The following is a 14,266-nucleotide window of genomic DNA, read 5'->3' as shown; positions in this document are numbered from 1 at the left end:
AAGATGGTGTGAGCTCTATACAATTCAAGGATAATTAAATATTGCAAAGTATAAACCGAGGTGTTTCTACTGAATACAAGAATATGACCCCCTAACCTTGAAATAATACCAAATTCTTGTATGTTTTGTCTGGTAGCCCAAAGTTTATATGTGGCATCACAGAGTGCTTTCTTTTGGTCTAAAGCAGGGGTAGGGAACCTGCGGCTCTCCAGATGTTCAGGAACTACAATTCCACATCTGGAGAGCCGCAGGTTCCCTACCCCTGGTCTAAAGTAAGCAGGGCTTTCTACTTCGTAGACTTAAAATGAGGAAGAAACAAATGATTTAAAATGAGGAAGAAACAAAAGTGTCCCTTTAACTGTTTATTTCTGAGTTAAACTTGTACACTCTTTTAATTATTGTTGGTTTTTATTCATGTGAATTCACCCAGAAGCTGGTGACAACAGCCTATGATAAGACAGCCTTGCACTGGATGAACTCATTCCTCCAGAACCAGGGACAGCAGGTGATGTCGGGGGAGGAGAGTTCCAGTCAATATCCTGTTGTGTGCGGGGTCCTGCAGAGGGCGATCCTTTCCCCAATGCTTTTTAACATCTGCATTCACCTCCTGGCTGAGCTGGTCCACAGTTTCAGGCTGCGGTGTCAATATGCAGATGATACCCAGTTTGACCTTATAATGGCGGATCGGCCGCACTCTGCTCCTGAGGCTCTCCATTGATGTCTTCAAGCTGTGGATGGCTGGTTAAGAACTAGCAGGTTGAAACTGAATCCAGCAAAAACGGAGGTTCTGTGCGTGGGTCGGGGAGATGCCAGCTGACTTTAGTCTGCCTGTACTAGATGGTGAAACTTTACATCTGGCCATGTTGGTTAGCAGTCTGGGGGTGATCCTGGATTCCAGAATTTCTTTGGAAGCTAAGGTCACCAAAACAGCCCAGACTGCTTTTTGTCATCTTCGCTAGGCATGACAGTTGGGCCCATATCTCTCCCGTTCTGACCAGGTCACAGTGGTCCATGCAACGGTCTCCTTCAGACTGAACTATTGTAACTTTGGAGTGTGTTTGGAGCCTTTGGAGTGTCCAGTCGCTGAGTGCCCCCCCCCCCCCAAATGCCTTATGCACTTTACCATCTTAATCCTGGTTCCATCTATGTTACCCTCCTAGAGAGGAGTCTGGCCTCTCCTTCTTTTTAGGGAGATTTTAATGAATTGGGCTATAGGACGCCTGTCACTGTTATATTAACCGCTGTTTTAAATAGATTTTAATGGATTTTAGTACTATATTGATTGTTGTGTGGTCACTATTGTGAACCTCTATTTAATTGTGTATATATCAATGTTGTGCACCGCCCAGAGCCCCTTGGGGATGGGGCGGTTTATAAATCGATAGATCGATCGATAGATCGATAGATCGATAGATAGATAGATAGATAGATAGATAGATAGATAGATAGATAGATAGATAGATAGATAGATAGATAGATAGATAGATAGATAGATAGATAGATAGATAGATAGATAGATAGATAGATAGATAGCTAGCTAGCTAGCTAGCTAGCTAGCTGGATGAACTTGCTTGCTTGCTTGCTTGCTCTATGTGGGCCTGCCCTTGAATCTGATACAGAAATTACAATTTGTTTAGCATGCGGCTACTAGGGTCCTAGCTGGACCACAAAACAACTGTCCTGTACCATCTTCACTGGCTGCCTATGAAGTACTGACTTATCTTCAAGGTGTTGGTTTTGATCTTTAAGGCTGTGAGCAGTCTTGGACCCACATACCTTAGGCACTGCCTTTCCCCATATTGTACAATCAGGTCCCTCCGCTTCTCAGAGGAGAACCTTCTGGTTATCTCTGGCCCCCCCAAAATCCGACTGGCCTCAACAAGGTCTACTCTGTCCTGGCCCCTCCCTGGTGGAATATGCTTTGGAATGAGATCAGGACTCTGCAAGACCTGATCTACTTCCGCAGAGCCTGTAAGACAGAGCTATTCTGCCGGACTTTTCCTGGAGGCCAGCTGGGCTGAACATCTTTATTGGCCTCCTTGGATTTAATTAGGGTTTTTAAAGTTACCATCTTGGTTGTTATACTGTATTAACTGTTTTTTTAGTGTTTTAAGATATTTATTGGTGTTTTAATGTAGTAGAATTTTATGTTGTATTGCCGCCCTGAGCCCCTCAGAGATGGGCAGGGTGGAAATCCAATAAATAAATAAATTGTGCACTCATGACTGCTTTGACCAGCAAACATAATTGGTAAGGTAGTTTTTGAGACCATTGTATGCCAAAGTGGTCATGTATACTGTGCCTCCCCCGTTCCCCCCACCCACCCTTGGGTGGGTTACACATTTTCTTTTTGGTACGTATTCCTGCCTTTTTGGTATGATTACCCACAGTTCCAAATTTACATCTGCAGCCTTTGCATCCACAGATTGCAGGGGTCCAACCATATCTGCTTAAATACCAATTTAACAGCTTGTTCTTTAACATTTTAGGAAGCTATTTTGACAACTATGGACATTACCCATGATGGATTTGGATTCATGCTAGCTTTTGGAGACTTGGTCTGGGTTCCCTTTCTCTACAGCTTGCAAGCTTTCTATTTAGTCAATCATCCTTATGAAGTTTCTTGGCCTATAGCTTCTGCAATTTTGGCTCTGAATTGTAAGTGATGTATAAATGTTTAAATGTATTTTTTATGTTAGCATACATAAAAAACTGTATTTAAGACCTTTTTAAAGGGCATTCACTGGATGAAGGCATGCTATCAGTTGAGAAGCACTTTGCCTAACACCATAGAACAGTGAAAATTGAGCTATTCAGTGAATGAATCAAGAAACGTTTTTATAATGGCTATTAGTGAGAGTTTCACAATAAATGCCTTTTCATTTGGGCTGGAGGGGGCATTCCTGGTCTTTGATGACTGTTCCTATAACCTCCCGTGGCAAAAATGAAAAATTAATGGAAACTTTGAAGTTATTTTCATGCCATGTACTATTTTTTCTAGAAAAAAATAAAAACATTGGAGAAAATTGAAATATAGTTCTACTCATATCTGAATTAAAATTTAAAGCAGTATAAAAACTTACTGTATATACCGTATAAGTTGACTTTTTCAGCACATTTTTCAATGCTGAAAAAGCCCCACCGGCTTATACTCCAGTATATACGGTAATTCCAAGATGGCTACCGGAGCTGTGGCACACAGAGAAAGAAGATCACACCAGCTGTGGCAGAAGCATTTTGCCTGCATCCAACTTTGAGTATTAAATTCACCAATCCCTTTTGTTTTTTTATGTAAAGCTAGGCTTGTAAATCTTCCAGCTTTGATAAACCCACAGTCTTTGTAATTAGAGTTGCTCCATTGGCTCTGAATGCCGTGTTAAGTATTACTCTGTGCCCTTGAAATTTGTGTTCTGACAGGCATGGCATCCCCTTGGAGAGAGATTCCATTGCACTTGTAGCGTTTAAAGACTGCAAAATGCAAGTCAAGATTTGTTACTAGTAAACCAGGTCAAGCTGAGTTTTTTGGTGCAGCAATTCCACTCCCTGTAAAAAGCAGTACACAAATTAAAGCTGAAAAGACAGGAGTCTTTACAGGTTTCTTTAGGATACAGAAATACCCTATGTAATTGTTATTTAGCAAGTGTGGTAGGAGACAAAGAGAGGGCACCTCCTTGTAAGATCTTCCTAATGGCTAAAATCTTACCTTTGAAATAACAAAATATGTCCCTGAGCATGCAGCAAGGATACAAAAAGCCGCATTACACCTCCTCGTTCATTACAAGGTGGTGCTAGCAAACAGTATCTGCTTCCTTTAAAAACTGCCTTGCTTAATGACATTTTTAAAATTCTAGTGAGCCATTTTGAGGGAGGCCTTATGGGTACTCACAGTCTTTGGCATGAAGCAGCCAGGCAGTCTCCCTTCTTGCCTTCATCCTGTTCGTCCTCTGATCATGAAGATTGCTTTTAGTCAACTTTTCTTACAACCAGTGAGATAGCTTCATGAATTTTATTGGTATTTATTTTATCTTTGAAATTTACCAGTAGCTGCTGCATTTCCCACCCTAGACTTATACTCAAGTCAATAAGTTTCCCAGTTTTATTGTTGTAAAATTAGGTGCCTGGACTTATATTTGGGTCTACATCTCCCCATTGTGAGAACTTCCCATTTATACCCACCCTTTGCTTCCTATTTCTCAACCAGTTTTTAATCCATAGGAGGACATTTGTGTGTGTGTGATCTACTGATGTGTGTGTGTTCTACTGATATCTGAATTAAGTTAAATTTTAAAGCAGTATAAAAACATAAATGTTAATGGCTTCTGCAGCTGATTTTTTTGTTGATTTTTTTGTTTTTCGTGATGTGATAAGGATTGTAATGAATATACCATTCTACTTTCACCTTTCAATGGAAAAGAGTAGTTTCATTGAATGCTTTTCAATCGAAGGTGACAGTAGAATGATATATTCAGCTGCCAGATGCTGGAACTTCTTTGTTTTAGAATGCTCTGCTTGTGTCTCAGGGCCTTGGGGACAGAACTAGGTAGGCACTTGGACCCAAGTGGAGCATTTATTTATGGAATTGAAGTTTTTTCTTCACAGCTTTTGTTTGTTTACAGTTGAGTTTCATTGAGATTATTTCTATTCGAGTAGAGAGCATAGGGTTGTAAAGTGGTAGATTTCCCTTAATAATTTTGTTCTTGTTTTTGCCACTGTTACCAGGAGGCTGGAGTGGCACAATAGTTGTGAGAATGATCTGGGAAATCCCCCGTTCCACTTTTACCTCTGCCATGAATAAGTTGGATGATTTTAAGTAAGCCACTCATTCTTAGCCCCCACCCCATGCACTATGGAGGCTGTAGTACTTGTCTGTTTTACGATGATGTTAAATATTAATACTAGATAGCATGTGTGCAGTGGTTTTATTTATTCATTCATTATATTTGTATGTTGCCTTTCCCTTTACAGTTTGAATACTGAAAGCACTAAATAAATGGTAGTTGCTAATGTTAATAGTACAGCAGTCTTGATGTTTCTCACAGAGAAATAACGATTGTCTCTTCTCTTTTTAAAAAAAATAAAGTTCTCGGTTATTATATTTTCCGCGGTGCAAATTCACAGAAAAATGCATTCCGGAAGAATCCAAAGGATCCAAAACGTGCCCGTAAGTGCCATTTAAGCAAATTAATTTATACCTGCTCTTTCTACATATTAGTATCACATGGGTATACATTGTGTTCTGCTGGATACTCTAATGTATATTTGTGGACATCACAATGCAGATTTGAAAGTTATTCCTACTGCAACTGGAAAGAACCTTCTGGTGTCTGGCTGGTGGGGCTGGGTGCGTCATCCAAATTACCTGGGAGATATCCTCATGGCTCTAGCATGGTCCCTACCTTGTGGTAAGATCAATAAGTATTATTTATTGAACTCTAGTATTATTCCTGCCTCCCTTGTACATTTTCCAGTCTGAAAATGTAGTTCTTCACAATCTGTATACATTACAGTGATGAAAACTCAAGTAAACATCTGTAAGCTTAAGACTGTGTGGCATGCATCCCATTGGTGCCATTGTTCCTGCCCACACCTTTACTGGCATCCCCCAAGTGTTTGTAGGAAGTAGAGCTTTTAAACCAGTAAGGTTCCTGATTGATTGTGAAGCTTTATTTTGGCTGTGAAGCTTTTTGTTGTTGTTGTTGTTGTTGCTTTGGTAGCAGTTGCCACAACAACACAAGGATCTACACTGTGTTACTGAAATGAAGCTGTTGAAATTATTTTATGGCTGGCTTTGTCTTCCATGCCATGTTAGGATTTCAAATGCTCCTGCAGGCTCAAAAGACTGAGCGCCCCTTCTGGATAGTACATTACATTATCTGCATGGATTGTTGCAACCTCCCTCTTGCAGTTTTTTTCCTGTTTCCCTCCCTCCCCCAGTTGTGAGAGGGGGAATCTTTTGGAATGATATGACAGTTGCCATGGGGGATAAAAAGTTGGCGTATATCCCTCCCTCAGTGTGTTAGCAGTATTACTCCACGGATATTGGGTGGTGATTAACTGCAATCCCTGGCTCTGAATATTTTTAAAATTATGATTATATTATGATCTACCTTGTGCCTCCAAGATGTGGTAAAGAAAATAATCCTTTTTTCATGTTATCTTACAGGTTTTAATCACATTTTACCATATTTCTATGTCATATATTGTATTGGTTTGCTTATTCATCGAGAAGCCCGTGACGAACGTCAGTGTAAGAAAAAATACGGCGTGGCATGGGAAAAATACTGTCAAGATGTACCTTACCGCATATTTCCATACATCTACTGAGCTTCTTCAGAACCACTGGATGACAAACAGCTTTTGCAATCAAATCTCTCTTACAATAAACCACATACCTCATACTGTTGAACTTGGTATATATGGAGGTTCTGCTGGATTTTCTTAAAGATATTTTCAGATAGTGATCTAGCAGATACCTTTACCTATAACCTTTATTAGACATAGCTTTTTCTATTAACCATCTGCCTACTTCATTCCACAGTTCAGTTAAACAATAAATTTGTGTAGTAAACACAAATCTTTTCAGGCATTTTGTACACTATGTGTCTAGTGTAAAATAATCAGTATTTGTTCTGGAAAGTAGGAAAAAACAGCCCGTTGTTAGGGGTCGAGATTATCCATCCAGTGAAATTCGCATATGCTGCATTTTCCTCAATAGAGTTGGGCTGATTCCGTTTTCCTTGACTTGCTTCCTCAGGCTAATACCACTAGTAACATTGATGTGAGGAAATGAAACTTCAAGGAGCCAATTCAGAAGTTTCACTGCTGTTCCTTCTCCCTCAAGTATAAACAGGCTCTCATTTTAAGAGCGATGCATGTAGCATGCCTGATGGATTTTTATGATGAGCATATGTGTGTATCATGATGCACTGTGCTATAAGGAATACATTCATGTCATAAAGGAATTTTAAAAAATTCTATGCAGCTCTCTTCAAATATGTAAAGGTTCATAATGTCTGCATAAGTAGGACTAGGTGTACAAATTATGAAATAAAATAGGTTCAGTTAGCTTTTTTGAGCTATTATAAACCATTGCATTGTACTATAACTCCTTTATATTGTAACATTTAAATATATTGTTGTACAGTATAAGATGCAGTAGTATTAGAACTGGATTTTTTAAAAACAAACTATTTTCAATATTTTGAGAAAGTTTTATAATGTATTGCTGTGAAATTTCAGCTAATAAATTGTTTAGTCAAATATTGTAAAGTCACATGCATTATAAAAATTGAGTTTTATTCAAAGTTGTTGAAGTTGGCATTGCTACCTCAAATGTAGGTTATTTGCCTTTTTATACTGTTGCAAAAAGAAAAAAACCCTATTTTTTTCAAATTGCTATTTAAGTCAGTTTAAGTGAATCTGATTAAAGTCAACCACTTTAAACTAATGTATTTTTGTATACTTGAGTTTTTCATAGCTATGTCAGAAACTAATCTTTGTAGCTTAACATCTATAAATTCTATTGCAATAGTATTTACCTAATTAGTTTTAATTGGAAATAGGCTAATTTTTTACATTAAATTAGAAGGGAATTTTTTTGTATAAATCCAGTATTTTAAAACCAATTTAAAACCAAATTGCCAGCATAATTAGCAATGTGAAAACACCCTTTAATTTGAATTTCTATATTTTACATTTGTGAATATATAGCATAGTTCTGGTTGAACAGCAGTTTTATTTTCAGTTTAATGCATAGTGCAGCATTGCTTGGATGGATCCTTATTTGGCACACTAGAACCCTGTTTTCAACAAGGATGTGTGCTTAGCTATCAGGCACTGTGTAGGATGGAAGATCAGAATGGCATAGTTCATATATTCCTGCCAATACATCCTTGTGCTTGATCAGTAAATACCACCCGTTGATGGCACAAATAGGGAGAAAGGAGGGGTAGAGCCTGGGATGTATTTGTCCCTGTGGCTGACGTTGTGTCCTATAGATCATGTTCTGTGTTTTATTTTTGCTGCCTTAGTTACTGTATAAAAAGAATAGTTTACTTGTACTTTGGAAATGGAGCATGACAGCTTTCTTTCATAGTATTGTTTGGTTTTGAATTTTAACACTTCTGAACAGTGCTTCAAAACATCTATAACCATTTAGTTGGAGGAAATGTACTACTGCATAACCAATTTAAACATACCACTATTTTAAGTTATTTACTTGAAAGGAAAATTTAAAAATACCTACTTTTGTGTGGCTAGGAGTGTGGTTACTGACTAATAAATTGCAGTTTGTCATGTTCGTTTTAAATATGTAGAATACATACATTTTTGTTTTAACTTCTTTAAAAACTTGTATAATTAAAATGCTGTTCAAAAGTGGTTTTCTTGCAGATCCACTTATTTTTCATACTGTTGCTTCTGTCTTGGAGAAACACTGATAACATTTATTGGCCATGAATTGAATGTTTGCTGCCAGTTTATGCAAATAGTTCTGGTAGAGTGTCTGGGTACTTGAGAGATGCTTATCTCTGTTTCGGCTTTCATAGCTGTCTCTGTGATGGGAATCAGTTAAAAATAATTAACATGGTCCCTTATTTGAATATAGGATTTCTGTGTCCCTGCAAAACAAAATCTACATGTCTCATGCTAAGTAGATTATATTTGAAAATGTCCAGTGCATCTTTAGCAGTGTGTGTATGTATAGTGGAAAGTTAAAAGAAATCCCTGATTATAGGAGTGGGTTTGTTGCCATTCATGCTTCATGACATCATAGTCCTAAAGAATAGTTAGTTTTTAATTTGGAAGCCTTTTCCCGTACAGGAGGTTGTATGGTATCAGGAAGTGTGGTGCTTAGTAACCTTGAATTCCCACAACTGAAATTTATGGACATTTGTATAGCAGCTGGAAAATGGATGTTGTGGGTTTTCTGGGCTGTGTGGCCATGGTCTGGTAGTTTTTGCTCCTAATGTTTCACCCACATCTATCGCTGACATCTTTAGAGATATTACTGTGACATGTCTCTGAAAATGCCAGCTATGACAAAATATAAGGAGCAAAAACTACCAGACTATGGTCACTAAGCCAGGAAAACTCACAACAGCCAGTTCAATCCAGCTGTAAAAGGCTTCAACAATAGCTGGAAAATGGTTCAGAAAAGTATAACTAAAATTACAAAGTACTTTCCTTATAAAGGCATTGAGACTTTATGCTAGAAAAGCAACCAAAAAGGTAAGTTTACACAGTTTTTGTAATACTAGAATATGAAATTATTAAATCCAAAGAATAATGTATTATGTAATTAAGAATTTTACCACCACATGGGGATCTGAGATGAATTTGAGAAGAGGGGAAAGGTGAGCAGAAACTGGTAACATTAAAATAGTCAGGTGATAATGAGATGAAAAAGTAAAGCAGCAAAAAGGATGTATTTTAATTGTATTACCAGAAATGAACATTCAAGAGTTTACATAAGTCATCAAGCTGTAGAAAGCTAAATATTTCGGAGTGTTTTCTTTTACATTCCTCAGTCATCTGACTGGCACAGCAGTGCTACACCTCTTGTTATCCAGTGGTTGGGAGTTAGCCGAGTTGGTAGATTGACGGAGGTTACAAAATTAGATGATATGCCTGTAGTGGACAGTATTCCAGATCTTTGAGGTGTCCTGTATAATGGACATTCATAATGTAGAAACGTTTCATCCTCTCGGTAAGAAGAACTTGGACGCGAGTCAATCTAAAAAAATTTTTTTTGCTGAATTAAAAACGTATCACTAATTATTGTGTTTTAAGTACATTATGCTCTGTGCACAGCTCTGAACAACAATGCAGAAAACAGTCACATGCATACAACCAAGGTATGAAAAGCATTTATAGCAGAGTGTACGCCCTGTTTTCCCATTTGACTGTAACATATATGAGTCATTGCGTAAAATATCCATGTCAAAAAGTGGAGTGTGGCTGAGATCATGTTCTTGCAGCACCATCCTGTTAAAACCGATAGCACAACCTAACAAAGGGTAGATGTACTACTAGACATAGCACATCTTAAAACGGAGAATGACAGCTGCCAAAAACAGTTGGATATAATACGACACATGCTTACTATAGACAGGATATGCACCTTGAACATGTTATGCATTTGCATCATGTTAGGAGATAAGTACTACACACATGCACTATAAAAAACTCAGACAGCAGGGACTATACAGCCTTTTAACACTTTCCCCTATACCTGAAATGATTCTGTGCAGCTAATATTTGTCCTTTCCACAAGCAATCGCTCAAGGATATTTTAGTGGTTTTAAGGAAGCAAGTACTATTGTTTCCCCACCAGGGAAGTTGAGGAGGGGCAGTGGTAATGAAAATTGAATTGAGACTAGGCATACATTGGAGATACTCAAATAGCATCTTCAGGCTATTCACTCACAATTGTCCACTTAATATTGTACAAGAATGTCCCTCAGCAATTGTCATTATATAATTACAGCTTATGTCCAAATGTATACTTTTATCACATTAATACATAAAGGATATAATTTGCAACATTTACCTCAATTTGTATAAGACAATGATGGCGAGCCTATGGCACGGGTGCCAGAGGTGGCACTCAGAGCCCTCTCTGTGGACACGTGCACACAGAGTTTGTCACGTGGGGGCGGAAAATTGCACACACATCTAGGCTGGCCTGGGCCACTGAGCACGACATGCACGCAACACAGTGAGCAGGGAGGACTTGGCTGGCAGGCCTGGTGCCTGTGCTCCAGGTGGCTACTGCCTGGGGGGGGGGGCGGAGGCAGAGATGCTAGAGGCACAGAGCGGTCCGCGCGGGACTTGCTGGAGGCTAGAGCAGGCTGGCCCCTGCTTGAGTGGGTGGGGTGGAGGAAGAGGGAGCCAACCGGTTTTTTCTAAAAGAAGTCAGCATTAGGGTTTAATTGCTGGGTTGGTGCTTTGTGATAAATAAGTGGGGTTTGGGTTGCAATTTGGGCACTCAGTCTCAAAAAGGTTCACCATCACTGGTATAAGAAGTAGAGGGGAAATTCAATTGTGCATAAGGTAGCAAAAAATTTTCTTTTTTTGTAATGTGACTTTTTGTCAATTAGTTTTGGATTTTTAAAAATTAAATCTCAAAAAGGGAGATAGTAAAATGGCCATGTGATGTAATGCTTAGAACAGTGATGGCAAACATGTGACACACATGTCAATGGTGACACGCTGTGGCACTTTGGATGACAAACTAGCATTTAGCACCCCAAAACAACTATTCTTCCTGTTTGAGTCTCAGCCAATGTTTCTTTATATAATACATAGCAGCACACAGGATTGGACTGTGTTTTTTTAAAGAAATGAATGTGTAAAGAATTGTTTTTCTTTTGGTTGTGGGGATGGGTGACAAGGCAGAGTCAAGATAGGAATTTTCCAAATTTTCGACATAATGAAAAAGGTTTGCCATCACTGGCTTAGTGTGTCAGATTAGATTCAGAATGGCCCACACTGAAATTCCTGCTCTGCTGTGGAAGCTTTTGGAGTGACCTTAGATCAGTCATGCTTAATCTAACTCACCTCAGGGTTTTAATGACAGTACAGTTAAGAAAAATGACTTAAGCCACACGGGGGAGGAAGTTGGGGTATAAATGGAGTAAATAAAGCCTTAATTTGCTTAAGTAGGTGTTTTGCAAAAACTATCAATATTTGTATCACTTGGTTTTTTAAAAAAGTGAAATATACATTCACCTGTTGTGGTAAAAAAAGTATGTCTGGTAGTGGGTAAAATCTTGTGTGCAGGTCAGGGTCTTCCAGTGCTTCCGCAGTGGGACTCCAGCATGCACCATCAATATATAATCCAAAAATTATAACCCCTCTTTTTGGTGCAGAAGATTCCTAAAAGCAACAATAGAAAAATGTTGTGCCTTGATGAGGTAAGAACTCAGTGCAAAACAGCCCACTTATCTTAATTGTCCCTGACCCGGATAGGCAATGCTAGTCTGATTTTGTCAGATCTCAGAAGCTAAGCAGGGTTGACTGCCGCAAGTAATTGGATGGGAGATCTCCAAGGAATACCAGAGTTGTGATTCAGAGATAGGCAATGGCAAATCACCTCTGAACGTTTCCTGCCTTGGAAAACCCCACCAGCAGTCACAAAGTCCTATGTGACTTGATAGCAAAAAAAATCCCCAAACAAACAAACAAAGGTAACCAACCCCAGAAGAACTGTTCTGTGATAAATACTTGTTCTGATTTGAACAAAGTGTGAGCTTAAAGCAGGTATATTTAATAGCAAATATATACACCAAAAATGGTTTACACAAAACATTTTAAAAGGCTTAGCCCAAAATCCCATGTTTGAATACCCATGGCAACTAAGCATTGCCAACCTGTATTTATTTATTTATTGGTTTTTATCTGCAGCCCTTCCCTTTACAGGCTCAGGGTGGCTTCCAACATAAATACAATAAAATCACAATAAATCAACATTTAAAACCTATTCTAAGCCTGATGGCGGCAAATGTTCACAAATACATACCAGATACAAGGAGGGTTGCAGAATTGCATCAGATCTCGCAGGGCCTGTGTCTCACTAGTGACTAGAATTCCACCACGTTGGGGCCAAAGCCAAAAATACCCTGGCCTTGGTTGGGGCTAGCCGGACATCTTTCAGGCCAGAGATCACCAGTAGATTTTCATTCGCTGTACATAGTATCTTTGGGGGACATCCCAGGAGATACAGTTTTGTAGGTAAACTTTCCCCAGACTGTTTAGGGATTTGAAGGTAAAACATGTTTAACTGAACCTTGGATCTGGTTCCATACTCCACCTGGAGCCAATGCAGCTGGTGGAACACTGGTTGAATGTATGCCCACCACAGGGTCCTCATAAGGACTCGCACTGTTGCATTTTGCACCACCTGGAGGTTCCAGAGCACACCCAAAGTTAGCCTTGCATAGAGTGAGTTGCAGTAGTCCAACCTAGAGCTTGGGACAGGTAGGTGCAAATTATTTCTCCTGGTGAAAATGGTAAAAAGCTGAGTGGGTCATGTGACCTGAGTCTTCATCGACAAGGGGGCATTAAGGAACACACCCAGACGCTTGGTGGTTGGTGTAGAACTCAGCTGCCGTGCCATCAAGAGTTGGCAATTGGCATCCCCCCTTGAACCTCCTCAGCCCAGTCAGAAGACTTAGCTGAATTTAGATTTAACCAGCTCCATTTCCACCATGGTCTCCAGGCTGCTGCCCAATATGTTTGGGATGGGGTGTGGATGCCCATCCATCAACCGATATAGCTGGTGTATCAGCATATTGATGACATCCCAACCCAGCATGTAGGTGTTGAATAACATCAGAGGGATAATTGCCCCTTATGGGGCGCTGCATACCAAAGAAGTTCTCTCACTAATTGCTACCCACTGTCCCCAGCTTTGGAGAAATGAGCACAGCCACTGTAAGGTTGATCCATGAATCCCAGCACTGGCAAAGCAATTGACCTGGATGTCATGGTCGACCAAGTCGAATACTGCTGTCTGTTCAAGCAGTGAAAGCAGCATCAACTTGCCTCGATCCATGTGCCTCTAGAGGTCACCCTTGAGGGCAGTCAGAGCTGTCACCATTCCATGGACAGTGCAGAAGCCAAATTTGGATGGGTATACAGCTTGGAGCTGCTTCATAGCCACTCCCTCTACAAGGAAAGAAAGATGGGACACTGGGTGGCAGTTGAAAGGATCTAAAGAAACCCAAGATGGGTTTTTGTTTGTTTTTAACAGCCCCTCCACAACCTTTTTCAACTCCTCAGGGAAGTTCCCTGAACTTAGGGACATATTGCTAATATTCCCTAAGGGAATCTGCACTGCATCCCCACTGGCCTTCACCAGCCAAGATGGGCATGGATCCAACAGGTATGTGGTCGGCTTCACAGCCTTAGGACTCTGTCCACATTGTCTTTGGAGAGTCGAAGTGCTCCAACATAATAGATGAAGATGGCCAACGGGCCTCTAGCTCACATACTGCTTCCAAGTTGTCAGGGAGATCCTGGTGGAATGATAAGATCTTATCCACAAAGAAGCTTACAAAAGCTTCACAGCTAAGGGCCAGATTGCTAGTACTTTGGGGGCTCTCTGACATGGCTGTTATTTGCTGAATTACCCTAAGCAATTGAGCTGGACAGGAGCTTACAAATGATATGTCTACCCCAAAATAGTCTCTTTTCACGACCTTCACTGCCATCTCATAGGCTTTCATATGCATCCTATAAGATGTTACCATCTCATCATAAGTTC

At 39.7% G+C, this 14,266-nt stretch overlaps 2 protein-coding genes across 2 annotated transcripts in view; one reads left to right on the top strand and one right to left on the bottom strand.

The window, feature by feature from the left end:
- LBR (lamin B receptor) overlaps positions 1-8,379 on the top strand; it is a 29,648-nt gene extending 21,269 nt beyond the window's left edge. Inside the window, 4 exon segments of the mRNA XM_048504893.1 lie at positions 2,490-2,658; positions 5,081-5,161; positions 5,280-5,402; positions 6,164-8,379. Of these exon segments, the coding sequence (XP_048360850.1) occupies positions 2,490-2,658; positions 5,081-5,161; positions 5,280-5,402; positions 6,164-6,324 (534 nt within the window). The 3' untranslated portion in view covers positions 6,325-8,379.
- A 1,125-nt stretch (positions 8,380-9,504) lies between these two features.
- DNAH14 (dynein axonemal heavy chain 14) overlaps positions 9,505-14,266 on the bottom strand; it is a 306,182-nt gene continuing 301,420 nt past the window's right edge. Inside the window, 2 exon segments of the mRNA XM_048504880.1 lie at positions 9,505-9,733; positions 11,731-11,877. Of these exon segments, the coding sequence (XP_048360837.1) occupies positions 9,524-9,733; positions 11,731-11,877 (357 nt within the window). The 3' untranslated portion in view covers positions 9,505-9,523.

Source organism: Sphaerodactylus townsendi, linkage group LG01, assembly GCF_021028975.2.
Source record: "Sphaerodactylus townsendi isolate TG3544 linkage group LG01, MPM_Stown_v2.3, whole genome shotgun sequence".
Taxonomy (NCBI): domain Eukaryota; kingdom Metazoa; phylum Chordata; class Lepidosauria; order Squamata; family Sphaerodactylidae; genus Sphaerodactylus; species Sphaerodactylus townsendi.
Note: the sequence above shows the minus strand (reverse complement) of the source record. Positions and strands in the feature narration are given on the sequence as shown.